At 53.7% G+C, this 24,405-nt stretch overlaps 8 protein-coding genes across 8 annotated transcripts; 5 read left to right on the top strand and 3 right to left on the bottom strand.

The window, feature by feature from the left end:
• Positions 1-721: 721 nt before the first annotated feature.
• On the top strand, positions 722-1,851 carry J7T54_000921 (uncharacterized protein; the record flags this gene model as incomplete). Its single annotated transcript, XM_051504960.1, has 3 exons — positions 722-1,048; positions 1,112-1,209; positions 1,476-1,851. The coding sequence occupies 3 exons, from the start codon at positions 722-724 to the stop codon at positions 1,849-1,851; spliced, it is 801 nt and encodes a 266-aa protein (XP_051363634.1).
• A 4,480-nt stretch (positions 1,852-6,331) lies between these two features.
• J7T54_000920 (general substrate transporter) lies at positions 6,332-8,108 on the top strand (the record flags this gene model as incomplete). Its single annotated transcript, XM_051504959.1, has 3 exons — positions 6,332-6,397; positions 6,472-6,696; positions 6,765-8,108. 3 exons carry the CDS (start codon positions 6,332-6,334, stop codon positions 8,106-8,108), a joined length of 1,635 nt encoding a protein of 544 aa, XP_051363633.1.
• A 588-nt stretch (positions 8,109-8,696) lies between these two features.
• Positions 8,697-9,421, bottom strand: J7T54_000919 (uncharacterized protein; the record flags this gene model as incomplete). The annotated part of the gene is made up of 3 exons (XM_051504958.1): positions 8,697-8,711; positions 8,798-9,216; positions 9,280-9,421. 3 exons carry the CDS (start codon positions 9,419-9,421, stop codon positions 8,697-8,699), a joined length of 576 nt encoding a protein of 191 aa, XP_051363632.1.
• A 1,468-nt stretch (positions 9,422-10,889) lies between these two features.
• Positions 10,890-11,897, bottom strand: J7T54_000918 (glycosyltransferase family 32; the record flags this gene model as incomplete). The annotated part of the gene is made up of 1 exon (XM_051504957.1): positions 10,890-11,897. One exon carries the CDS (start codon positions 11,895-11,897, stop codon positions 10,890-10,892), a length of 1,008 nt encoding a protein of 335 aa, XP_051363631.1.
• Positions 11,898-12,276: 379 nt separating this feature from the next.
• J7T54_000917 (Exostosin-3) lies at positions 12,277-13,587 on the top strand (the record flags this gene model as incomplete). The annotated part of the gene is made up of 2 exons (XM_051504956.1): positions 12,277-12,566; positions 12,753-13,587. 2 exons carry the CDS (start codon positions 12,277-12,279, stop codon positions 13,585-13,587), a joined length of 1,125 nt encoding a protein of 374 aa, XP_051363630.1.
• Positions 13,588-14,497: 910 nt separating this feature from the next.
• On the bottom strand, positions 14,498-15,013 carry J7T54_000916 (ABC transporter; the record flags this gene model as incomplete). Its single annotated transcript, XM_051504955.1, has 2 exons — positions 14,498-14,968; positions 15,011-15,013. 2 exons carry the CDS (start codon positions 15,011-15,013, stop codon positions 14,498-14,500), a joined length of 474 nt encoding a protein of 157 aa, XP_051363629.1.
• A 3,485-nt stretch (positions 15,014-18,498) lies between these two features.
• J7T54_000915 (uncharacterized protein) lies at positions 18,499-20,274 on the top strand (the record flags this gene model as incomplete). The annotated part of the gene is made up of 2 exons (XM_051504954.1): positions 18,499-19,102; positions 19,154-20,274. The coding sequence occupies 2 exons, from the start codon at positions 18,499-18,501 to the stop codon at positions 20,272-20,274; spliced, it is 1,725 nt and encodes a 574-aa protein (XP_051363628.1).
• Positions 20,275-23,038: 2,764 nt separating this feature from the next.
• Positions 23,039-24,280, top strand: J7T54_000914 (Ferredoxin--NADP reductase-like protein; the record flags this gene model as incomplete). The annotated part of the gene is made up of 1 exon (XM_051504953.1): positions 23,039-24,280. The coding sequence occupies one exon, from the start codon at positions 23,039-23,041 to the stop codon at positions 24,278-24,280; it is 1,242 nt and encodes a 413-aa protein (XP_051363627.1).
• Positions 24,281-24,405: the final 125 nt, after the last annotated feature.

The raw sequence follows: 24,405 nt of genomic DNA, 5'->3' as shown, positions 1-24,405 counted from the left end.
TTAAGGGTGCCCTTTCAAAGTCAATGTCAACAAACGATGTATGTGGCTTGGATGCGCGCGGCTTCATCATTGAACTCCCGCCAACGTCGACGACGCAGACGACAACGACGACTGCATCCACGTATCGGAATCTGTAATTCAAGAGGCGGTGCTTGGGGGACCGCGGATAGCGAAATATCTTGTTATGGCGATGGAAGCGGTCACAGCGGACGACGAAGCTACATAGGTCTCATCGTGCTGAGACTAATAGGTAGGCAAAGGTTCAAGATTCTAGCGGGTCTGGATCTCGGTCTTGTTATATTATTTTGACTCTTGCGCGTTCGAGAGATTTAGGTGTGGCCCATTGAGAATTGATGGCCTGAAACTTTCACGAGTATTCCAATCATCCATCATGGGCTGCTGTTGAATACTAACTAATTGTAGTATAGTATACAACGCCGATGCTTCTTGGCGTTGCCCGCACCATTCTAGACCCGAAACTAAGCAGCATTTCCATTCAGCTGCCAAGGCTTTAAGAGACAGAAGGGATCCATATATCCGTTCAAAGCTATCGATTCTAATCAGTGTCTACGACGTAGGCACGGTTTTAGTGGAGGCGCATGCCATCGTCTACCAAAGAATGCTCCTCCACATGTTAGCAAAAAGGCATAAGTAGCCAAGGTGCCCCGTCTTGGAGCAAGGCATCTGTCTGCTCTGCTGAGTTTAGCCCACGCTCGCGACCATGGCCACCAATGCGCATCAGTCGGACCTCATCGTCAATCACCGACCCTTTGACGAGTCAGATTACAGTGGTCTACAAGTCGCACCCGATACATTCAATGCTCAGGACCATGCCGCGTCGGCTCCCGAGGCATATGATCCGAGCGCTGTTGACTCTAAGGGACGATTCCTCGGCACAATTGCCACGCAGCACGAGAAACATTCGGGGAAATCCCCGGGGTTCACGCATGCCCAGTCGGCGACGTCACCACACTATGCCGGTCTCGAGGCCGTGCATCCAGATTCAGGAGGCGGTGACGGCGAAAAGGGTCTTTCAGCGGAGACTGAAGTGCGTCAAAAAAGCAAAGGGGCCCTCGGGAAGACCTCAGGGTGCTGCGGACTTCGAAGAAAGACGGTGTTCATCATCGCTGCCGTTCTGATCAGTCTCGTCATCATTGGCGTCGGCGTCGGAGTGGGACTTGGTCTTGGGTTGAAGGGCAACGGCACTAGGTGAGTCCTCTACCCCTCGCGATACCCCCGTTGCCGGTGCTTGTTTGCCGGTGTTTCCCGGTCCTGCCGTTGCAGTCCCTATGGGCATCTCAAGCGACCGGGCGCAATCATCGACATGCCATTATGGCTAGAGGCCCGGATTATTGAGATAACCAGCATAGTGATGGTTTTATCTTGATTCTTTTCTTTTTCCTGCGCTTAATCTGCATTGCGAACATTCTGGATACGGGTGGCCTCGATACTGATTTTGCCTTCACTCTTCATAGTCCCGACGCCGACTCCACGGCCGATTCCACGGCCGATTCCGACAGCTCCGGCATTTGCCCCAAGTATGACGGCAAATCTGAATCATTCTTTGATACCGACGACGACTTGTCATGGGAGAGATATTATACAATTGAATGTGGGCTAGACGCTGCTGTTGCCTCCACCTCACGGGTCTTATGGCCCGGGAACTCGTCATTTGTCACCGCCGACTTCAAGGCTTGTATCTTCAAGTGTGACCAGCAATCGGGCTGCTTTCTGTTTTCTTACAATTTCCCCGATCATAACTGCACTATGCTGAAAGCCGATCTGGTCGATGATGCCTTCGACATTGAGAACTGGGCTTCTGATCCAGAAGTAGCAAGCGGCTGGACTTGACAGCTGAAACAAAATAAGAATAAATTGCATTCGATTAATACATGTATGGATCGAACTCTGTGATTTGTGTCTATTTCGAGACCTTGTTTGAACTACATTCACAACAGGTCCTGACGTGATTCTGCACAAGCCTTCACAGCCGACCAAAGTCGATCCCATACTCTGTAGTTCTGATCAAATTATTGCAACAGTGTGAGGGTCAAAGCAACTAGTGTACAACAACTCTACTCTCGGTCGGTTTCTCCTACCAGCCCTGAGCATGACTCGGTCCTCAAGATATACCATGATCCCCCAGTCGTTCATCGCTGCGGCTGTCACACAGCTCATGAGATTACCCACTTCACGATGCCATGATATCCCACCGAACCCGTCAACTTTTCATGTGCTGTTCTCGGTCCCACACTCGATCTGACCAGCAGGGCCCCCCATGCGAAGAGCGCAGCTACGGTCATTCCCAGCTTAGTGATACTTGGGCCTGCTGTGTGTGTCAGAACACTTGAATGGCCCTAACCGCCATGGGTGATGACTTTCCGCCCATGGAACATGAAGTGCATCCGTACTAATCATTCTGTGTCCTGGTGCCTGCGACACTGGCGTAGCCGTTGGCCTTCATGTTGAATCGTCGTGCACAGCGAAAGCGGGTGAATTGCCATCTCGCTCTCTCTAGCCAGCGAGCCTCCTTGTGAAAAAGTCCTCCTGCGATTAATGTGAGAATATTCCAGCGCCAGTGTGCGAACTTGTCCCATGCTGAGCTGTGAAAATTATGCATGCCAGCATACTCTAATGATCTGGAATAGAAGCCAGCGAGGTTCCAGTCAATGAGCCATAAACGACCGTTGGGACCCAGGATGATGTTGCGAGGTGCTAGATCATGATGCACGAAAACCAGCGGAGTGTGTGTAAAGACTTCGACATCAGGGCAGGTCGAATGCTCGATAATGGTTTTCTTGAATTCACGTGATGTTGCGGTGAAGTTGGCCCAAAAGTTGATAAAAGCGTCAATTTGCTGCCTGCTGGTTTTGGAAGGCAACCCGAAACTATCTTCAAGATAGAACGACCTGCACTGACCAGTTGCAAGTGATCCTCCCGAGTCTGAGCCGATTGATTGCAATCGGTTGACAATGCGACGCATCTAAAAGGCTAGTCGACTACTGATAATCCATCCGAGTCTTGGCCATTGCGTATCAAGCGGGAATCTAGGTACCCGCTCCATAATGCAGTGGATCACATTCTTCAACACGAACGATGCGTCTGATTCGTGGGACAGCTATGCCGAGACTAGCTGCAAAGTCTAGAGCTTGTATTGCATCTTCGGCCTCGATATCCCGATAGACTTTTGACACATACATAAAGCTGAGAAAGAAGCTTAATGTGACGGTGTCCTCGCTGGTAAGGTAGCGTATCGATGAAGTGCACCAGCTAGGTATCGCTCCAAGTCAATAGCTCATTGTTGTTGAATTCCGAGACCATTCTGCTTATATAAGGAGAGGCGGTCGCGACGGCTCCTGGGAGACATTGGTTTGGAGAGGTCTATGTTGTTAAGTTGTCACTGCCTCTTGAGATTTCCAAAGTAACCAGCGCATACTCCTAAGGATTCCCGTTCGCTCCGACTCGCGTAAGATTTAATTCAATAGGTTCAGCCACACTAGGAAAGCTAGATATCCTTAATATCAAGCCTAGGAAATCCCATAGGCCACGGTATTCAAGCCCTTGCTTACGTCATGCCACAGCGTATATCCAGTGCTGCGTATTCGCATGACCATCCGCTTCACGAAGTCGAATAACGGGTCCGAATAGTAGCAAACGCTTTAAAGGGGCAGATTTCTGTGAATAGTATCCACCTGCACCTTCATGCTCGCACAAGATTGTACCATCCTTAGATCCACGTATGCGACACACGAACACGTCTACTCAATCTCCTCCTGGATTCCGGAAAATGGATATCCAAAACCTCTCGCTTATACCCTTCTGGAAAAATACCATTGCAGAACCGCTGCAATGCCAAATGCAATGCCTTGGATTATGAGCCACCCCCAAAAGCCAAATGTAGGAGGTGGTGAGCCGTCTCGGCCAAAGTAGAGGTAGAGGCAGACCCAAACAATCGCCTGAGCAGGCACAAGACAAGCGATACGAAGGAGGAACCCGTTGAAGAGCCCTGAATTTTGTCTCGATGACGTGGTGGTACGTATTGTGCTGTTCTCTTCATGTTTCGAGTCGGCCATGATAATTGTGAATGAGGTGTGGTCGTGCAATGTAGATGAGAGGATGCACGGCTGTAAGCGAAAGTCGCCTCCAGAAAACGATAGTGTTCCCTCGTTGTGTTCTGTGTCTAATCTAGATCTATAGTTATAACATGAGACGCTGCGCTGTTGCCTAATATACACATTCATTCAAAGACAGGGAAATTACACGTGCGGAGTAGGACGTCAAAATGACGAAGAACTCTTGGCATGAAGTCTTGTATAGCACTTCTTTCGTCGCATGCCTCACTTGTCGATGTGGTATCACGTGTCATGAAGCAAGGAAAGGGTAAAGCGTAACCTCGCGGAAGCAATATGCAGGATATTGACCAAAGAGGCAGGGTTGGCATTCCTGAGACTCATCACCTGTACTCATGGTGAAAATTCGAAGACGTGGAGCATCACAGCTCCAACCCAACCACGTCCATGCCAAGATCCAGAGAGTCCTGCGTTCTTTCGAATAAGTTAGGAAAGGAATGGAACGTGGGCGAATTATCAATGTCGCTCCCACGATAAAAGCTCGCAGGATCCGGCTGCTGGATATAATGAAGATACATGCCACCCTTGACAATCAGCGCCGGGACGGTGTCCAGATGGGCAGACGCGAATGGATCAAGTTCGAGATCCAGGTATTGTCGTGCTCTTCCGGGGAAGAAAATTTGGGACAATTATTTCTGCTGTATTGGCTGCAGCACTGGCAATAGCGAATAAGGGGTTCAGGAGCCTTCCACCGGCGATTATTGTGTTTCTGTCTTATGTAATATGCCCCAAGCCCTTATTCGTCCGAGAGCGGGATCTGCACATGTGGGTTGGGACACGTGCGGAAATGGCATCCGTAGTGGAATGCGGCTCATCAGATTGTCGGTTATCGTACATGTACTTGGCGAAGTCTGGATGCGTTCTAGTCTAGTTTCTTCAACCTGAGGCTTGACGGCTGGGCGCGGCTCGTGGGAAACGGCCCGTCGCAGAGCTCACAAAGGCCTTCGAGTCCGGGTTCAAGAGCAGCACGGATAGCACGGCAGACTACAATGACAGAGGAGACACCTAAGTTAGTCTAGATAAAGCCTTGCTCTCTTCAGCTTGAGGACTGAGGCATCGACATTCTCAGCCGCGCTATTGTTAGCCGAAGACCGCTGCGGCCGACGTGTGGCCGCGCTTGTACTATGGGGTTGGAAGACACTGACGACTGCGAGTGTCATCCTGCAAGTCTTTGTCGATGCCCCGATTGCCCAGTGGTGGTGAAGGGCAAGCTGGACGATCGGAACGACGGGATATTGCTCGAGGAGCTGTTCCCGAGAAAGGTTAGTTAGCTCCAGCCGCAGCTGCCCAGGGAATAGCCGCTGAACATTGCATTCGCATTCGAGCGGGCGGCCCGGTCTACTCTCTGCACTTTCTCGACAGCCGTCTTTCTCTCCATGGCTGGTCAGGCCATAGGTAGACAGGACAATGTGCTCACCCTTTCGCCCTCGATGCGGACGATGGACGTGTTATCTCCAATCGCCTCTGGAACACGGGGCCGCCTTCCGGGGCCACTTGCACGTCTCACACGGGACGGGATGCCAGCGCCCCAATACGCCTTACGTCTCCTGCACGATTGACGCGCACGGATCTTCATCCGGCGCTTCGTTCTGGGCGCGACCGCGTGACCGTCCCAGACTAGCTGCTAGTGGTCTGGTTTCCCGAGCGGCTCGAAAGTGTGGGAACCGCGTGCCAATTGATGGAATCATGGAAACATAGATCACCCCATAAAACCAGGTTGAGACAAATGGGGTGCGGAGACGGACATACAGGGACCGTCTCTCCGCACGGGATCTGGCACCGTCTGGGGATGGGCAAATGGCAACGAGCTGGCGTAGCCGAAGATCCGAACCCCAGCCTGGTCCCCAGGGCCCAGGTCACGAACCAGCCACTTGGGGTTCTAGATTGGTGGGGACGGGCAGGGGAGCATGTGAAAGACGGAGAGCTGAATTTACCTGACGCAGGGGACATTGTTTTATTGGCCCTTTGCAGGCGCGGCGAGTGTGTCTGAGTCCGGCGACCCGGACCGATGACCCAGCGGGGTTATATATGTGCGCCTTACTGCGGCGATCCCCAGCATTGCGCTCTGGACTGGATATAAACCATGGAGTGGTCGCCTGCAGAATTGTAGAAAGTCCCAAGTCCCTCAGCGCTTTTGCTTGAGCATCTCAAGTAGCCAAGTCTCTTTCCGACTGGACTCTGCTGCACTGTGCTGTACGACCATGGCTGACTACGATCACAACGCCCACGGCGAGAGGATGGGGGAGAAGGACGCACACGCACCTGTGGTAAGCACTCGAGAATTGCCGCCCATGAATCATAGACAGAAGAGAAGACCTCTAACGCTGCCTGCTTCTACTAGGAGATCGAAGTCGCCAATGTCAAAGTCGCCCAGGGATCCGGCGCTTTCCATGAAGCCCTCCTCAAGGAGCACCCGAGCGTCTTCCACCCGCGTATCATGCTCCTCTTCGCCTGCACCCTCGTTGGATTCTGCTGCCAGACCATGAACGGCTTCGATGGTTCCCTGTTTGGCGGTCTCCTGGCGAACAGCAAATTCCTCGAGTACTTCGATGGCACCAATGACGGAGTCAGTTGTCCCACACTCTTGCCGATCGGCACAATAAATAGCGACGCATGCTAATACGGAGCTTCCAGATTTGGGCTGGTCTCGTCAGTGCTATGTACCAGATTGGTGGCGTCAGTGCCCTGCCCTTTGTCGGTCCCGCCATCGACACCTGGGGCCGTCGCGTGGGCATGTTCATGGGCGCCTTCATCGTCATCATCGGCACCATCATCACCGGCTTGACTCGCCAGAACGCATCCGTCGATCAATTCATGGCTGGCCGCTTCATCCTCGGTTTTGGTGTCGCCATTGCCAGTGCGGCCGGTCCCATCTACGTCGTCGAAACATCCCACCCCGCCTACCGCGGTGTCGCCACCGCGTACTGCAATACCTTTTGGTTCACGGGCTCCATCTTGTCTGCCGGCTCGGTCCTGGGTGCTCTCAGCCTGCCCGGTACTGCGTCGTGGCAGATTCCCGTCTGGCTGCAGGCCCTGTTCTCTGGCTTGATCTGCATCGGCGCGTTCATGATCCCCGAGTCGCCTCGATGGTGCTACGTCAACAACAAGCGCGACAAGGCCCGCGAAATCCTCACAAAGTGGCATGGCTTGGGCAATGAGCAGTCGCCCTGGGTGCAGCTGCAGCTCTCCGAGTACGAGAGTCATCTCAATCTCGAGGGTTCAGACAAGCGTTGGTGGGACTACCGCAAGCTCTTCGACTCGGCGTCCTCTCGCTATCGAGTCGCTTGCAACTGCGTGTTCGCCATCTTCGCCCAATGGGCCGGCAATGGAGCCTTGACATACTTCCTCCCCGCCGTCTTGGACACAGTCGGGTACTCGGCAGATGGTGTCCAGGCTCGCATCAACCTCGGCTACGCTTGCTTCCAGTTCTGTTTCGCCCTGCTTGGTGCCGCCTTCGTTGACCGCTTTGGCCGCCGTCCCTTGATGCTCTTCTCCATGGCAGGCGCCTGCGTCTGCTGGGTTGGCGTCAGTGCGGCTGCCGGTATCTACAACAACTCGGGTGGTGATAACTTGGACGCGGCCCGGGCTGTCATCGCCATGATCTTCATCTTCGGCGCTGTGTACTCCTTTGGTATCACACCTCTGCAGGCCCTCTACCCTGTCGAGGTTCTCTCTTTCGAGCTGCGTGCCAAGGGCATGGCCTTCTGCAATCTTTCGGTCAACGCCTCTGGCTTGCTGAACCAGTTCGCCTGGCCCATCAGCCTGGAGCAGATCGGATGGAAAACGTACTTTGTCTTCCTCGCCTGGTGCGCCGTCCAGACCACCGTCTTCTACTTCTTCTTGCCCGAGACAAAGGGACGCACGCTTGAGGAGCTGGATGACATCTTTGCCGCTCCTCGCCCTGTCAAGGCATCGCTGCAACGCGCCAAGGTTGCCGTGAACAGCGACAACAAAGTCCTGGCTGTGGAGGAGAGCTGATTCTGCGCGATCCATCTTCATCTGCGTCTATACCAGCTTCCTGGTGACTTGGCAAATCTGGTGTGCAGGAGGCGAGGGCTCAAGTGTCATCACATAGGCGACGCGGAATGCATGTACATGAGCCATCGGGGTCACAAAGCTGCGAAACAAATACTCAGAGAATTGGGACGATAGCCGAGGAACTCCTCTAATATTTCTATCTTAACTTTCTTGTATCCTCATTTAATATACCGCGACTAAATGTTTCCTCCGCAATCTGACTCCACGGATCCTGGATGTAGTGCAGACAACAGACCCACAGCTGCCTTGGAAACCACAAAGCCCTCGTTTACACTCCGGCACGGGTCTCGTCTCCTGCCATTCCCGGTTTCGACAAAATCAATTCAATGGAGACAGGTGCTCGGGGAAATCCAACATGTGCTGCTTGTCAACCAACATGAGAATTAGCAGCAAGCACACCTAAAGGTCACACTCGGTAGATCTATTAACAGCCGCCGCCGCCGCCGCCGCCGACTCCCGCAAGTGCAGTCAGCCCCCCTGCCCTCTTTCTCATTTTCATTCCCAAACCTGACAATCCATCTGCAGGGGTCAGTCGTTCCAGATCTAAGAGTGAAGTCAGTAAGTACCGTTCTTCAGCTACTCCATCAAGAAGACGTACGGTCAGTTTTGGCCTGACGACTCTCAGCGACTTGCGACCATATCCTCAAGCACCATGCAGCAACGACAGCGTCTCTGAAATTCGTCTGCATTGCCTGCATGATTTTGAGCTGGGGTTTGTCATCACTCGTCAACGCCTCCTGCGCAATCGTCTGCCCCTGCGAGTCGGTCCAAAAATACTTGCCGCCCACGAATTTGGTCTTTGCGGATAGTGCAGTGGTCGGGGGGTTGTAGAAGAGAGGATCGCTGGAGGCACTGCGGCCGGCGCTGAGCAGGACCTTGTACTTCGTCTTGGACAGTCCTTTGCTCTCAATATTCAGTTCAATGTTGCCGAGGCCGGATTCTTTCGCGCATGTTGCGAAATAGGCTGGTTTGTCGGTTCGATAGTGCGAGTTGAGCGGGTGGACGAGATAAAAGACGAGAGATCTGGAGGTGTTGGACGACTCGGAGTCTACACGTTCGAGGCGGATTGATGATCGCTCTTGTTTCAATGCTGTGAGTTTTCGACTGATACCGTATAATGGTTCTCCGTTCTGTGAAATGTGGTCGTCATGCAGTGTGAGTATTGTTGGCTCGACCTCTTCCTCACATGCTGACGTCTTCAAAGGTGTGGAGTCTGCGGACTTGATCTCACGCAGAGGTGTGCTTTCGTCCATGTCAAGAATAGGTCGCATTCTGGAACTTGGAGCCTTTCAAGTGATAGAATGAACATTGATTGAACATGAACTGATGAGAATAGGAGTGTTGAAGTGGCATCCGTACCACTTGATGAATGGAGCTGGAAAACTGGAGGAGTCAAGTGGCTCAAGTGAGTCAAGTCACGCGAAGCCCCGCCCGGCGCCGTGTGTAACGTGCTCGTGTTCTCCATTTCTCGGCGCGGGCCGGGGTGGGCCACCCGGTGGCATGCCGTAGTCTAGACTGTCTAGTACATGTAGTTATTCTAGACGTTTCCCTAGCAAATAAGCATGATTCCTGAATTACCTGTGCTTGATGTTGTGCCGCTGCTCTGTCGGCGCTATTACATTATCATGATGTTGATTTCGTCAGGGCTTGCTGAGCGACCTGAATGTACATGCACCGCGGTATCTCAGCTCCCCCACGTGATACAGCAATGCCAGCCAGCCAGCCACCAATCATCGAGCTGTGTCAAATCATCCCTTGCGCAACACTGGTGCATAATGGCTACCCTACAACTGCGCGCCGACCCCATGGACCTCCGAAGGTTGCTCGCAATGTTGGATACAAAGCTCATGAAAGTAAGGCTTTGAAGAGAAGCTTTGCCCAAAAATCTTTCGGGTTTCAGATACCAGCAGACTGATGTGTGCAAACAAGCTCTAGTGTTTTATGGAATTCATTTTAAAGATAAAACCTGGATTAATGAAGACAAAATCCCATATCCCTGTGAGTACCAGTCATGGACTACCGGTTCCGGTACCAACCAAGTGGGTCCGGCGCTATCTTCTCGAACCACTTTTTGTGAAGAAAGGAAGACGCTCACCGCCATGGACAGACATGGCTACGACTTTCTCGCGCTCACGAATGACGCCCGATATATTTAGTTTTTGGTGGAGGCAAAGGCAAACACGAGTAGAGTTAGCAGAGAACAAACATCAGAGGCAGACATCGAGACCACACTCGTAGACTCTTTTTGCTTACTTGTTGAGGAGAATCAAGGGCTGAACCGGCAGTGATACCCGCCCCAGAGTCAGCAGCACCAGGCCCCCACCGGGCCCACCCCCCCCCCCCAAGAAAACCCAATTCATCGCCCGGACTCCGTTCCCCGCGTCACATGTACGAGCATTATGAGCCTACCACTGCATCTAGGCTGCGGCGTTGTCTCTGGCTCACTCTCGTACGAGTACGAGTTACTTGTAAAATCTGCTCCTCCAAGTATGTATACAGCAGATATGCTCGTGTTCGGTTTTACAGCAAATTCAGAGCATGGTAGATCCGTATCCGTACATGGTCATCTCATCATCCATACCATGTGTACGATGTACTTGGGTGGGATAGCAAAGAGGTATCTTCAGTCAGTACTCGGCCCTCATCATCAATCATCTTGGATCGATGTCCCCTCTCCACAAAGGCAAATAGTCTTCATCACAGATAATTCTCTCGGCTGGACTACGCCCCCTTTGCCAAACCGGCTGTCCAGCTCCTCCGACGGAACCATGATCGTCTGCGGGAGGCCTTGCACAAGTGGACTGCCGCGAGGCCTGTTCCGACCACGGTCGCGCAGAGCAGAGCCCCAAAGACGAGGTAGTGCTTGCCAATGACGAGGATCAAGGCTGCGTCCCAGCCGTGCCAGCTGCTCGCCCCGCCGTGGGTGAAGAGGGGCGTCGTGACCCTCCCGCGCAGCATGTGAGGCTCCATGCGGCCCTCGGCGTCGGCCAGGACGTACACGGGCTGGTCCTGCCGCCCGGCCAACAGGTCGCGGACATGCGACATCCACCGGTTCGTGAAGAACATGCAGCCGGTGCTCATCATGTTCTCCACGTAGGGGATGCGCATCGGGACGCCCCAGAACATGTCGTGGTGGGGCACCTGGTCGAGGACCCGGGCCAGGAAGGGGTGACGGGGCTGCGCGGCGATGAAGGCGTTGTTCACGCCGGCGGGGTACGCCCCCGGGGTCACCAGGGGCAGCCTGACGATGGGCGTCGAGTCGAGGGCGACGTGACACGACACGTCGAGGTCGAGGTAGACACCGCCGAGCTTGTGAAGCAGGGCATATCGCAGGACGTTGGCTCGCTGTATGTTCTGGGCGTACCCAGTGTAGTGAGGGAGGATGTCTGGGTAATGCTCCTGGAGGAACTCGACGGCCTTGTCGTCGGTCCAGACGTGGTGCTCCCACGTAGGATGAGGCTCGCGGCAGCTCCGTATCGCCTCGTCGTGCTCGGAGACCTGGGTCCCCCCGCCCAGGGCGATGTGGTGGATTCGCTTCGGTACGCGCTCCGGGCCCTCGGCGGGCTCAGGGTATCGGTAGAGGAGCTCGGGGTGCTTCTCGACGAGGCGGTGGAATGTAGCATAGGTGCGCGCAACCTCGGCGACTTGGAAGATGTGATGGCGTAGAGCCAGGGCTATGATGCAGAAGCAGCCTGTCCCCAGGAAAAGAGCCAGGGGCCGGGCGCGCATGGTGGAGATGACTGCAATGTGTTTGCAGGGAGATGTCTAATACCGATACGAGATTGAATCTATTACTACAGAGTACGGAGGAGTAATTCATTCTTTTTATGCGTGTGCTTTTGCCCAACGGAAGCCACGGAAGGAAACTGAGGCCGGCGTGTGCGGGCTGAGCCGGAGCTGTCACGACTCACACAGCGGAATGATGATTCGCGGTCTCGTTGAGCCCCGTTCACATGGTCTGACGCCCGGCTCCGATTGGACTGGATTGCTTGACGCACGCCCACCTTACCACCTACTTACATGCCTCATAGCTCTGTACTACTACTTTTCACTCTCGTTCTTTTCTTTCTTTCTTCCTTCTTTGGTCCCTGGATTCGCAGATGGCACCATGACCATGACCATGAGGCGGTGCGTCGGCGGTTCTTCCATCTCACCTCGCTCCTGCCGGAGAGTGGTGGTTCCGTCCGTGTTCCTGGTCTCTCTGTGCGTGTTGGGGTTCCTCCTGAACGTTTTCGGGCAGGAGAACCGCCACGAGCGGGCATTTGGTGGAGGGTCGGGCACGACATCACCTGCGACGGGCGTGCCTCGTTGTGGCCAAGATCGGGGTCGCCCTACACAGGGTTGCGCGTGGAACGTATCAACCGCAGAGCGTGCGGACCTGATACAGGACAAGTTTACGTATGTCACCATGATTCACTCCGCGCTTTGACAATCAGACAAGCAACCAGCAAGGGGCAAGCACGATGAAGATGGATGCAGGGGGGAGAGAGAGAGAGAGAGAGAGAGAGAAAGAGAGATTTTGTTGGGTGGCCAGAGCTCAAGTAACTGTTCTCTGACTGATCAACTGACGTATGCCATGCGCAGGATGACCATTTCAACCTTCCACCGGCCCAAGGAACTCGGGCGCGTCCTGGACACCGTCCTCTCCGACAAGCTCCCGTCCCTCTTCGAGGTCGTCGTCGTGTGGAACAACTTTGGCGAGACCCCACCTCCAGACTTCACCTCGGACCACGGCGTCCCCGTCAGGTACAGGACGCCCGCCCACGACAGCCTCAATGAGAAGCTCCGCCCGGACCCGGGGTACCGCACCGCCGCCATCCTCCTGTCGGACGACGACGTCTTCTACCGCCCGTCGGACCTCGAGTTTGTCTTCCAGATCTGGCGTGAGTTTGGCCAGGACAGGCTTGTCGGCGCGCTGGCTCGGTGCATCTCGTCCGGCCGGGCCGGAGACAGGCACGCGGACGCTAGGGGTAGCTGGGAGTACAACTTTTGCACCCCTTCCTCCTCCTGGGGTGGGGGCGACGGCGACGGCGAGACCTACTCAATGGTGCTCACCAACCTGGCCTTCACGCACGTCTCGTTCCTGGACCACTACTTCTCTGACGCGGGCCCTGCCGTCAGGATGCGTCAGGTGGTTGACGACGCCTTCAACTGCGAGGACATAGCCTTCAACTACATGGTCTCGTACCTCACGGGGCGTGGTCCGCTGCTGGTCCGCGGCAGGGACCAGTACGTCAACATGGATCCGCCCGCGGGGATCAGCCGTAACAAGGGCCATCTGGAGGCTCGGGGCCAGTGCCTGAACGATTTCGCCCAGATCTTGGGATGCATGCCCCTCGTCGACGTCAAGGGCCGCATGGAGCGCGGATTCAAACACAATGTCTGGTACAAGAGTGTGTGGGACCTCATGACACTCTGAAGGGCTGTGTGTGTGTGTGTGTGTGTGTGTGTGTGTGTGTATGCATACACTATTGGCACCGCCGCGGGAAAACAATAAAGTGCGTGATGAGACAGTGGCTGGGTTACCCCGTTGATTGGCTCCCCTTTCCTACACTGCCGAGCGTCCACACCATGTTTCTGCTGTGCTGGCGAGTGGTACTTGGTTACCGACAGATGCGAAAAGGCAGCCCGAGGCCAGAGAATTCTCATCTACTTGCAAGCATGCTTGTACATAAGTGTGTCCGTCAGTCATAAACCACGACAATGAGGTGCATGTACAGAGTATGTGTAGACGTCTGGCGGCCCCACCAAGGAAAGGGAAGGCTTTGCCGAGCTGTAATTTGCACGGGGATCGTGTTCGTGAGCAGCAACGCTGCGACCGTTGATAAGAGTACAAAGTATTCTACATAAGGAACTTGTATTGGACTTCTGAAGAGATGAGGCATCTGAGCATAAAGGCTTCCTCCATCCTTCCACTCCACGACTTCCGGCATTAAGATTCCCCTCGCGAGATGTATGGATATTGGACAATACGAGCACACAAGACTCGAACCAGAGGAACCAAATATTAAAGGGAACGCCATTCCGGGCCACATGATTTCTTCCCGCGTTGCGTCTCACAGCTCAGATGAGTAAAGTCGTCACATTCATCGATCCACTCGGAGCTGCCCTAGTGCTAATGCCTACCGTAAGTACACTCTGTACTCGTGTTTTCTTCTTCTCGATCACTTTGACAGCTTTTGAGCGCACTTTTCGAGCATTTCCTCCAGTTCCGCATCCAAGTGGACGCTTTCAGGGTGCAGGTGATGGCGAAACGTGCACTTGGGTTTCGAGGAACTTGATATCGACTGCGGAGTCTCGGTATAGGAAGCGCCGAAACGTCAGCATCTTCAACGGTAATGGCTCTCCACAGGCACCGGGATCATGCCCATGAGTGACAGACACAATGAGGATTTCCCTGATTCCGTGGAGCCGCAGACGGCAACGTGCTCTCTGGGATACACTGAAAAGCTGACTCCCTGGAGCGTCCAAGTCGGCTCAGGTGTTTTATCCTCGTACGTAGCCCAGGCGTTGTCGAAAGAGAGTCGACCAGAGCTAGGCCAGTCTTCAGACACTTGGTCTTGCAGCGACGACGCACTCTTCTGCGGTGTGTCCTTCTCAAATGCCCAGATGCGCGCGGTGGCACCGAGATATGTCTCTAGCGACGTCCGGGATACGATGAAATTGGCCAACTTCTCGTCAGGACTGGTGGCGTTGACAAAAGCGACACAAACGGCTCCGGTGGTGATTTTGCTCCTGTGCGAAATGGCAATGCCGGCGACGACAGTGGCCAGACCTGCCACGATCAGGTTGGGGACAAGCTGCAGCCCTCGCACTCGGATCCTCGAGTGTCATATTCTAACCATGCCGTCTCTGCAGAAAAGTTCTCTACCCATGGGACTTGGCTGCAACATCCAATATCACCGCGGGGAACCACGACGGATCCAGACAGCTTCTCCGTCTTCCCAATCAATGACTTGAGCAGAAACGACTCGCCAGACCCGACTCGCCCAGTCATGGCAACACATTGTCCTCTTTTGACTTGCAGGGAGAGGTTCTGTAGGAAAGACTCAGCTCCTGACCAGCCGAACTTGGTATCACGAAAGGAAATAACGACGTCATGATCTGTGGGAGCCAGGTTGACCTGCGCCTCCTTTGCCGTTACAGGACTGTTGGCTGTCGGAGGGCCAGAACGTTCTGTAACTGACCTTGCACCTATTTCCAGGAATGCTTGAATTCTTGCGAAGAACCCTCGCGCGGAGCCGAGGGCTGGCAATGCCTGAAACAAGTGGACCAAGGGATTGCCCAGCAATGGTATCAGTACCAAGGAAGAGAACATGGTGACCGGGTTGAGATGCTCGTTCACGCCTCCACTTGGGCCGATGTGGGCGGCAAAGACGAGCAAAGTGGAAAGGATCAAGGTTCCGCAGGCTGATTTGTCAGTCACTGGCTTTCGCCACGAGGTATTCACTCACACAAAAAGACAGAGACCGTCAGGAGAAGTCGAAAAGACCGTGCTGCCTTAGTCCCAGAGTTTTGTAGCTGAACAATGAGATCGCTCAAACCGGTTTCTGCGCCACACATTTTGACTGCTTTGATGGAATCCAAGACATCCTCGGTGGCACCGATTCGTATCTCCATAGCCTTGAGCCACCCTTGCTGATGGGTTCCGATCTTCGTCGCCAAGAGCGTAGAGAGAGAGAGATCCTCGGGTTGTGATTAGAAACATGAATTAACTACTGTCCATTGTTTTGAAAAGTCGAGAGAAGACCGACCTAGTGCGAGACCGAGCATGGCGAGAGACGACAGGCCCATGAGCTGCTTACGAGGCAGGTTGCGACAGCCGCCTCAATGTGACCAGCCCAAAACTCATAAAGGTACTTGAGTCCAGAGACGACTCTTTGAAAATCTGAAGCCATGAGGGTATTGACTTGTGCTTCGATACTGTTGTCTTCGCGAGGGCGAAGGACCTTTTCGAGAATCGTAATGACTAGGCTCTCATGCACCACACACGCAGACCGATAGACCTCGCGCCCATACCAGCTGCTTGAAATCTTGAAAACATTTAGCAATGAAGTCAAAACAAGGAGAGTGCGATTCATCGCAGGGGGTTTTTCTTACCGTGACTCCTGTGTGGACCAAGACACAGGCCCCAATGAGTCCGTCCCCGTGGCTCGCTGCAACTGACAGGTCGTTGTCTTAATCAAGGTAGTGCAGCACAGCCTGAACGAGAAGGAATTGGGAAAATGTGAAGCCGGACAATAGGAGTCTCGGGAGGAGTGGACTGAGAGATATGCAGCCTAGACATTTCATAGTAGAGATAGCAAGGCTGTTGACTATATACGCTGCAGTCCCGTGAGTGCCCTTCATCATTACAGCCACAAATGCGTACTAAAAAAGGCCAAAGGAAATGGCGGGACGTTACCTTTTCTATTCAATGGGATGGACTCGAATATTGAGGCTGGTTTGAAGCTGTAGAGTACAGGGCTGATTGGGCCAAGGTCGGCGGCTACAATAGCTTTCCTATAGCCATGTCGAAAGAGCGAACTGAGCCACCAAAAGAATATTCTGCTCACAGGAGAAGCACAATCATCTTTGACCGTGTTACTTGTCTCATAGAGCTCTCTTGATTTTGATTGACATTCCAGGATGAGTTGGACAAGTCGTGTCGAACAGCAGAGTAAAGTCGAAGTCTAAGCGACACCCCTTGATCGTCGGTCCAAAGGATCGATCGACATTCGCTGGGCAGCTCTTTCCGGGGAGCTCGAAGCTATACAGATCGTGAAATGATTATCTGGCGCGTGTACAGGAAAGTAATTTGCACAGTGATGAAAGATGCTTTCAGTCCGAATCTGCTAGGACGTGCAGCTAAAAGGTCGACTAGACTTTGGGCTCTGAACTCTGGAGCGGCAGTACGGTAGTGCAGTACTTTTGCCAGCGCTACTGTTTGTCCATGAGCATCCCGTCGCTGGTTGAGATAAGAAGTTAACCAAAGCTGTGGTGCTTTCAGAGGTTCCATGTCGGAGCAATATCCTCAGCTTGCATTAGTGGCGGGATCTTACCGTCTGTGCCGTCAAAGGAAAGGGTGGGACTGGCTGTCTGCCGACTGCCGAGTGCCGAGTGCCTGGCTTCATAGGTTGTACTCTAACAAGGTACTGGGGAAGGCACCGGGGTTCTTGTCTGTTGAAAAAGGGCGACCTTGGTGGAAGACTGAGCGCGAGTCCATGTCAGTTTGCTCCATGCCGTCTGCGCGACGACACTAGGTGGCCACAGAGCGGTCTGGCTTTGCAACGGGGTCCTGAGACTTGAACGCTGTTGTTCGCGGTCAAAAATGGAGAACCAACGGCGCACCCAAACGGGAAGTTCTTGCAGGACTTTTGTCGTGGACAGATTCTAGACCGGGAGCAATTCTCCGGAACAACGCTTTTCAAGACCAAGGCCAGCACCTTGTTTTGCCCATAGAGTGTACATGTTTAATAATGCTCGGCACATGTACCATGCAGGTTCTTATATAGACAAGGGCTGATTTCATCGTCAGGCATCTTGATCCTTGTTGGCCCAATCCTCTAGTTTCATTGGCATCTCCTCCTCCTCGGACTCGCCCTGCTCCTATTCGATCGATCACGTATATCCCCGAACAAGACCAACGCTGCCTTCGCGCAATAAATTGCTGTCGACATTAGTGAAGGAATCTCAAATTGAGCCCCGTGCCGTGTCGACCTCCCTACAGTAAGTATCCCCAGAGCTTTAGCACGCCTAAGGACAAAAGTAAGCCCTTCGTTGATCATTCATTGCGCTATCGAGGGCAGGATCTTCCACCAACATTAAATCCATTGTTTCCATTATCCTAGATGTGTCTGATTCGGCGATCTTTTCGATTCCTTACTCCAGTTTCGCATTATACGGCGCTTGAGACTTTCCAGCTTTCTTCCCCAGCCTGCAGGATTGCTCTAGGAATAGTCCCTTCACGATGCAGGTGGCAGTAGCACGGGACTTGGAGGGATTGCATTTTAGCCTATACTTCACTGTCTCGGCAAATCATTCCCTGACAAACGGGACATGTTACGTACCGTGCGGGGAACCATGCCATGATCACCCTTTAGCGAATACGGCGAGATGGAGATCTTGTCCAGCCGGAGTAATGTGGACCAAGCAAGTCGGCCCAGGGGTGAGAATGGACGGCATTTTCCTGTTTAAACTGCCGGCTAAACAACCTGCGGTTGAAGTTCGAGCTCCCTTGGGACATCGGGGGGACGAACGGTGTAGGTGTATAAATCATTGTCCCGCCATAATGGAGTCATAGCAGAGGTGCAATTTGACGTGGATTTCTTGAAGATACCGAGGAGCCACGATGAAGTTGCTCAGTCTCAACCTGGGACTTTTGGCCTCCATTGGCGCACAAATTTGCACTGCTGCTGAGGCTGATAATTCTTCCTACTACAACCCCGTTCTTCCTGGTTGGCACTCTGACCCGTCTTGTACGCGAGTGGATGACACCTTTTACTGTGTCACTTCCACCTTCATCTCTTTCCCCGGCCTTCCGATTTACGCGTCGAAAGATCTCATCAACTGGCGGCTCATCAGCCATGCCTGGAATCGTGGGGCTCAGCTGCCCGGCGTGAGCTGGGACACCGATGAGCAGCAGCAGGGCATGTACGCGGCCACCATCCGGCATCGTGACGGAGAATTCTTTGTCATCTGCGAATACCTCGGCGTTCCTGGTGGCATCATTGGCGTTGTCTTCCGCACGACAGACCCGTTCAGCGATGAGTCGTGGAGCGATCCTGTTCGATTTGCTACGGATCGTATCGACCCCGACCTCTTCTGGGATGACGACGGCAAGGTTTACGTCGCGACGCAGGGCATTCTGCTCCAAGAGTTCGATCTTGAGACGGGACAGCTCAGCCAACCTCCGGTCTCTATCTGGAACGGAACCGGCGGTGTCTGGCCTGAAGGTACGCAGAAAGATAAATGATACTCACCCACGTGATTCTCACCAAGGCCAGGTGCGCACATTTACAAACGAGATGGATGGTACTATGTGATGATCGCTGAGGGCGGTACAGCGACTGACCACGCCATCACCATTGCTCGTGCCAAGGACATCTGGGGTCCGTATGACCCTTACGAGAATAACCCTATCCTGACGAACCGTGGCACCGATCAATACTTCCAGACTGTCGGCCATGGTGACCTCTTCACGGACACGTATGGCAACTGGTGGGGTCTCTGTCTCGCGACCCGTTCCGGTCCGGAGTACAAGCACTACCCCATGGGCCGTGAAGCAGTGCTCTTCCCGGCTACTTGGCAGGAGGGCGAATGGCCCATCCTCCAGCCTGTCCGTGGGGAGATGTCCGGATGGCCTCTTCCGATCGAGACGCGCGACGTGCCAGGAGATGGGCCTTTCAATGATGATGCTGACGCTTACGAATTTAACGCTGACTCTGCTATCCCCAAGCATTTTGTATACTGGCGGGTGCCACGCGAGGGAAGCTTTAGCACCACCGATGCTGGTTTGGAGATTGTTCCTAGTCGCAACAATTTGACGGGCATTCCCTTCAGCAAAACCCATATCGAGCTGTCGGGCCAGCGTGGACTGTCCTTTATTGGAAGACGTCAGACACACACACTATTCCACTTTAGCGTTGACGTCTTGTTCTCTCCCGAGGAAGTCGGGCAAGAAGCTGGTGTCACAGTCTTCCTCACGCAGCTCAATCACATTGACATTGGTCTTGTGCTCCTCGACTCTGGGCTCTCTCTCCGGTTCCGCGCCACCGGCACCAATGAGGATGAGACCCCCGAGCCAAAAATTGTGCCCGTACCAGAAGACTGGACAGACGCGCCAGTTAGACTGCACATCCATGCGGAGAATTCCGAGACATATCGCCTTGCTGTCTCCCAGGGTTGCAAAAAACCCATCACCATTGCGACTGCGTCCTCGGCCTTGGTTAGTGGTGGCAGTGGCTCGTTTGTGGGAAGTCTTCTCGGTGCCTATGCTACCTGCAATGGAGCTGGCAGCGGTGTCCAGTGTCCTGATGGTGGTGTACCAACCTTCCAGCGGTGGAGATATAGGCCAATTGCCCAGTTCATTGCGGAGGACGAGGCTGTTCCAGCGGAGGACGATTAAAATAGAGTCAGGAAAGATTTATCTTGAACGTATTGTCCAAAGAAAAACCAGTCCACTCTTACCGCCTTGGTTGTGAATGTACGCGTTCATGGCACATCTCTCCAAGTCGTGACTGATGTATCGTACATTGAAGTGCTTGAGGCAAAGGTAAGGTATCATTCTGTCAACGAGTTAAACCTTCTACTCATGATATTGAAGGGTACATGTACCCCATGGTATTTTGCAGTCCCTCCGCAGGCCTCGCTTAACGTGCATCAGTGGGCAGAGGAGTTAAAGAGGGGAAAGTCCGCTTTGATTGTATCTTCATAGTAGATCAAAGCGACGCCAAGGGAGGAAGAGGCTCGAATAATTCGTGGTTGATTTTAACCTCTTGCGATCGGTTTTTGAAGCTTTGATGTTTTTTTGAAGCCTCCAGCGGTTGCAGACAGGGACCTAGACAACGGTGTACTTCTTTCGGAAGGATCAATAGGACGTGGGTCATGAGCCACGGGCATTCATCCTCCGAGACGTAGAGATACACTGAAAGCTTTAACTGAACCAGTACCATAAGGCCAATGGTGTTTGAGTGTGACCTTGCGATCCTTTGACCCCTTACTTTGGCTTCATCATCCACATCCATGTTCAAAGAGGAATACATTCACCCCGGTCTACCTTTCGAGTGAGATCCGCCAGCCTTGCCTGCATTGCCTTGCATTTACATGCAACCACTCCTCTTTTCAATACATACACATGTGGGTGCCTCTCACCAGAGACACCTGCAGGGTCTAACTTGGTGACACGGGTGTGCCGACCTCCGCATTCTTGCAGTGGCAGATGTGTGAACAGGGACACTAGACCGGGAGTGCTGCACAAAAACTGGGGTAGCGTTGAAGATTACTGCTTCATAGGGATCACCCGTGGCACGTCTTTCCATTTGGAGATCTTACGTGCAGCAGTATTGCGTTCTGGTGGACACATTTCCGGAGACTCCTGGTTTTCAGGGAGGTTCTAACTTCTACATGTCCAGTTCCGCGGCGGAGCTTCCCCGTGCTTGCACAATATACAGGAAACGATTTTGTATCAAGACAGATTCGGATGCTCGATTACTTCGAAAGGATTCAGAAGACGTGACGAGAAGACTGAGTGGTTTCCCGTGTAAAGAAGGAGTTGAGGGGAAGGGATGCTGGTGATCTATATAAAGTCCATCACATTCCAGCTCCAATTCTCTTCTCTGTTCTCCAAACCAGCTCGCCTTTCAAGCTTCCTCTCATCTCGCAACGACCACGTCTACACAACAACTTTGTATGGTTGGAGTCTACCCCTTGTTCTTGGATACTTTGGACTGACTTCCTCGGTGACAGCATCATGACGTTCACCACTATCGTCGGAACGGCGGCCGCCTTCCTCGCCGGAGGTGCCTTTGCTGCGCCAGCGCCGGAGGCCGCGCCTCAGAGTTGCGACATTTGCTGGGACACCTGCTACGACAACTGCGGCCAGAAGTGCTGCTGAAGCACGGATGGCTGTGAGAGCACCTTTGTCATTTAGCTTGCAGGCTGACCGGCAAATGTCTGTCATTCTAAGCTTCGATGGAATTCTGAATGAAACTTATAAGGCTTTTGCCTATTGTTGTGGTTTCTGGGAGGTGATGGGTACCGCGTAGGCAGCGTGGGTGGATATTGTAGCTCGAGTCATTTGTTGGCAGATGGCATCGCCCAGGTATTTTTTCGGGAGATGCTGAGACATACAATCTCAATAATCACCTCGGTACTATACGGTTCAACAAAGGTGTGATCTTCATGATGTGTTCATGTTGTCTGTATGTGAGGCTCCGAGTCCGTGCTGCCTTTACCAGTTCTCAAAGCATTATCCGGCTACCCTATAAGGCTGCAAGCACTTCGTGTAGGGGGTCTAGTGGCCGCTCAAGAGATATATATTAAGGCAATTGAAACCTAGACAGAGGCTTTTTAGCACGCGTAACCAAATTCCATTTTTGTTATTTGAATACGCCATAACCGTACGTGAAGTTAGGGTTGAGTGTTTAAAGCATCATGGACGCTAATCAACACGGCACCACAGCTGAATTCAACCGACCCAGTGCGATACATTTACAGTGTGCTTCGTTTCTCAACAGTTTCACAGCACGAGTCACCGATTGAACGACGTATGCACCTTTCAGCTGATTACACGAGCGAACCTTGCGACATTCGGACCAGTACCCACTTTATATGGTAGTCAATGTCGAAGATCCTCATCTCCAACTACCGGCTCGACGCGTCCGCCTGCATGTCTCACACGAGTTATCGTCACTCACCACTCACTCGATCAGAGCGAAACAGCGGCAATCATCACCCGAAGTAATAAAGGCTGAGCCTGTCTTACTCGTATGCGGGACAACAAACTGAGTACAGCTTTCGTCCCGTTGTACGTATCGCGACACACTTGACCAGACGGCACATGTACGCACCGTGCCGCGTCTCAGCTCGGAGATACGGATACACGTCAAACGTATCCAGCTCTTGTCGCTCGATCCGAACCGACGAGACCTTGCTCTTGGACAGGCACGGGCCCAGCCGTCCGAGATCAGGCATGTGGTTGTCTCAATTCCCACATGAGGATCGTCGCCTGAGAGGGATCCGCGATGTGACCCCAGGGATGAACAGATGAATTAAAAGGGCGAACGAACCCCGAGAATCAGTCCCCTTTCTCTCGAGAACCACGAGCACATTTCACCTCATCCTCAGCCTTCTGAGAACAGAGTCAGCAGAGGAAGTCGCTCCCAGACATCATGCGCCCCGTCAGCCTCATCCCCCTCCTGTCCCTCGCCTCCCAGGCTTGGGCTGCTCCGGCTCCAGCTCCGGCTCCAGCTCCTGGCGACGACGCGGCTACCCAGGACGGATGGCAGACCGCGCAATACGACGCCATCATCGTCGGTGGCGGACCGGCCGGCCTGGCAGCGCTGAGTGCCTTGGCTCGCGTGAGGAGGAACGTCCTCCTCATCGACTCGGGCGAGTACCGCAACCAGCCCACGAGACATATGCACGACGTGCTCGGCTTTGATGGCGTCACACCTGCCTACTACCGCTGGGCTGCGCGCGAGCAGCTCTCCTACTATGACACGGTCTCCTGGACCAACGGCACCGTCTCCGACATAGAGCCCCGGGAGAACAACACGTACTTCTCTGTCAAAACGGAGGGGTCCTCCACGGCCATGACCGCGCGGAAGATTGTCCTCGCAACAGGCCTGCGAGACCTGCTCCCAGACACGCCTGGCATCAAGGAGAACTGGGGCAGCGGTATCTTCTGGTGCCCCTGGTGCGATGGCCACGAGCACAAGGACCAGCAACTCGGCCTGATTGACGACCTCAACTCGATTCCCGGCCTAGTCCGCGAAATGCAGACACTGAACAAGGACATCGTCGCCTTTGTCAACGGCACAGACTCGCCCGAAACGCGCTTGCTGGCAGACGAGGCGATGCCCCGCTGGGAAGACTACCTCAAGCTCAAGAATGTCGCCGTGTACAACCAGACGATAACCCGGGTGGAGCGTCTTCGGAGTGCCACACCGGGTGACCCGAGTCTGCCCACGTACCCGGAACTTGACCTGTTCCGCGTGCACCTCGATGACGGCACCACGGTGGAGCGCAGTGCCTTCCTCACAGGCTATGGCGATGAGCAACAGTCGGACGTGGGTGAGAAGATGGGCGTGCGTCTGGATGGGGGCCGCCTCGCCGCGGATCCCACCAAGGGTCTGCAGACAAACATCTTCGGCGTATACGCCATTGGCGACGCCAACGCCGACAATGTGACCAACGTCCCGCACGCCCTATTTAGTGGAAAGAGGACCGGCGTCTTCCTGCACGTGCAGCTGGAGCGGGAGACGGCCGCGGCCGAGCTGGCGGCTGTTCCCGAGGGCAGCCTTGATGAGAGGGACTTGGACGGCCATGATATGCAGGCGCTGTGGAACAGGATGAATGGCGAGGAGGGCGACATTCTGTACGTGAGGGAGGCCTTTGAGGATTCGCTGTGAGCGGGGTGACAAGTTGCCATGGTTGAGATGAATGACACTTATTGTGTCTACATGCCTGATCAATCATGCTTTCTGACTGAATGTGTGTCTCATCAATTACAGCTGTTCCAATATGACACGCCAAG

This window comes from Emericellopsis cladophorae, assembly GCF_022114955.1.
Source record: "Emericellopsis cladophorae strain MUM 19.33 chromosome Unknown NODE_11_length_583618_cov_114_125112, whole genome shotgun sequence".
In the NCBI taxonomy this organism is placed as follows: domain Eukaryota; kingdom Fungi; phylum Ascomycota; class Sordariomycetes; order Hypocreales; family Bionectriaceae; genus Emericellopsis; species Emericellopsis cladophorae.
The sequence above is the reverse complement of the archived record's forward strand: the minus strand, read 5'-3'. Positions and strand labels throughout refer to the sequence as shown.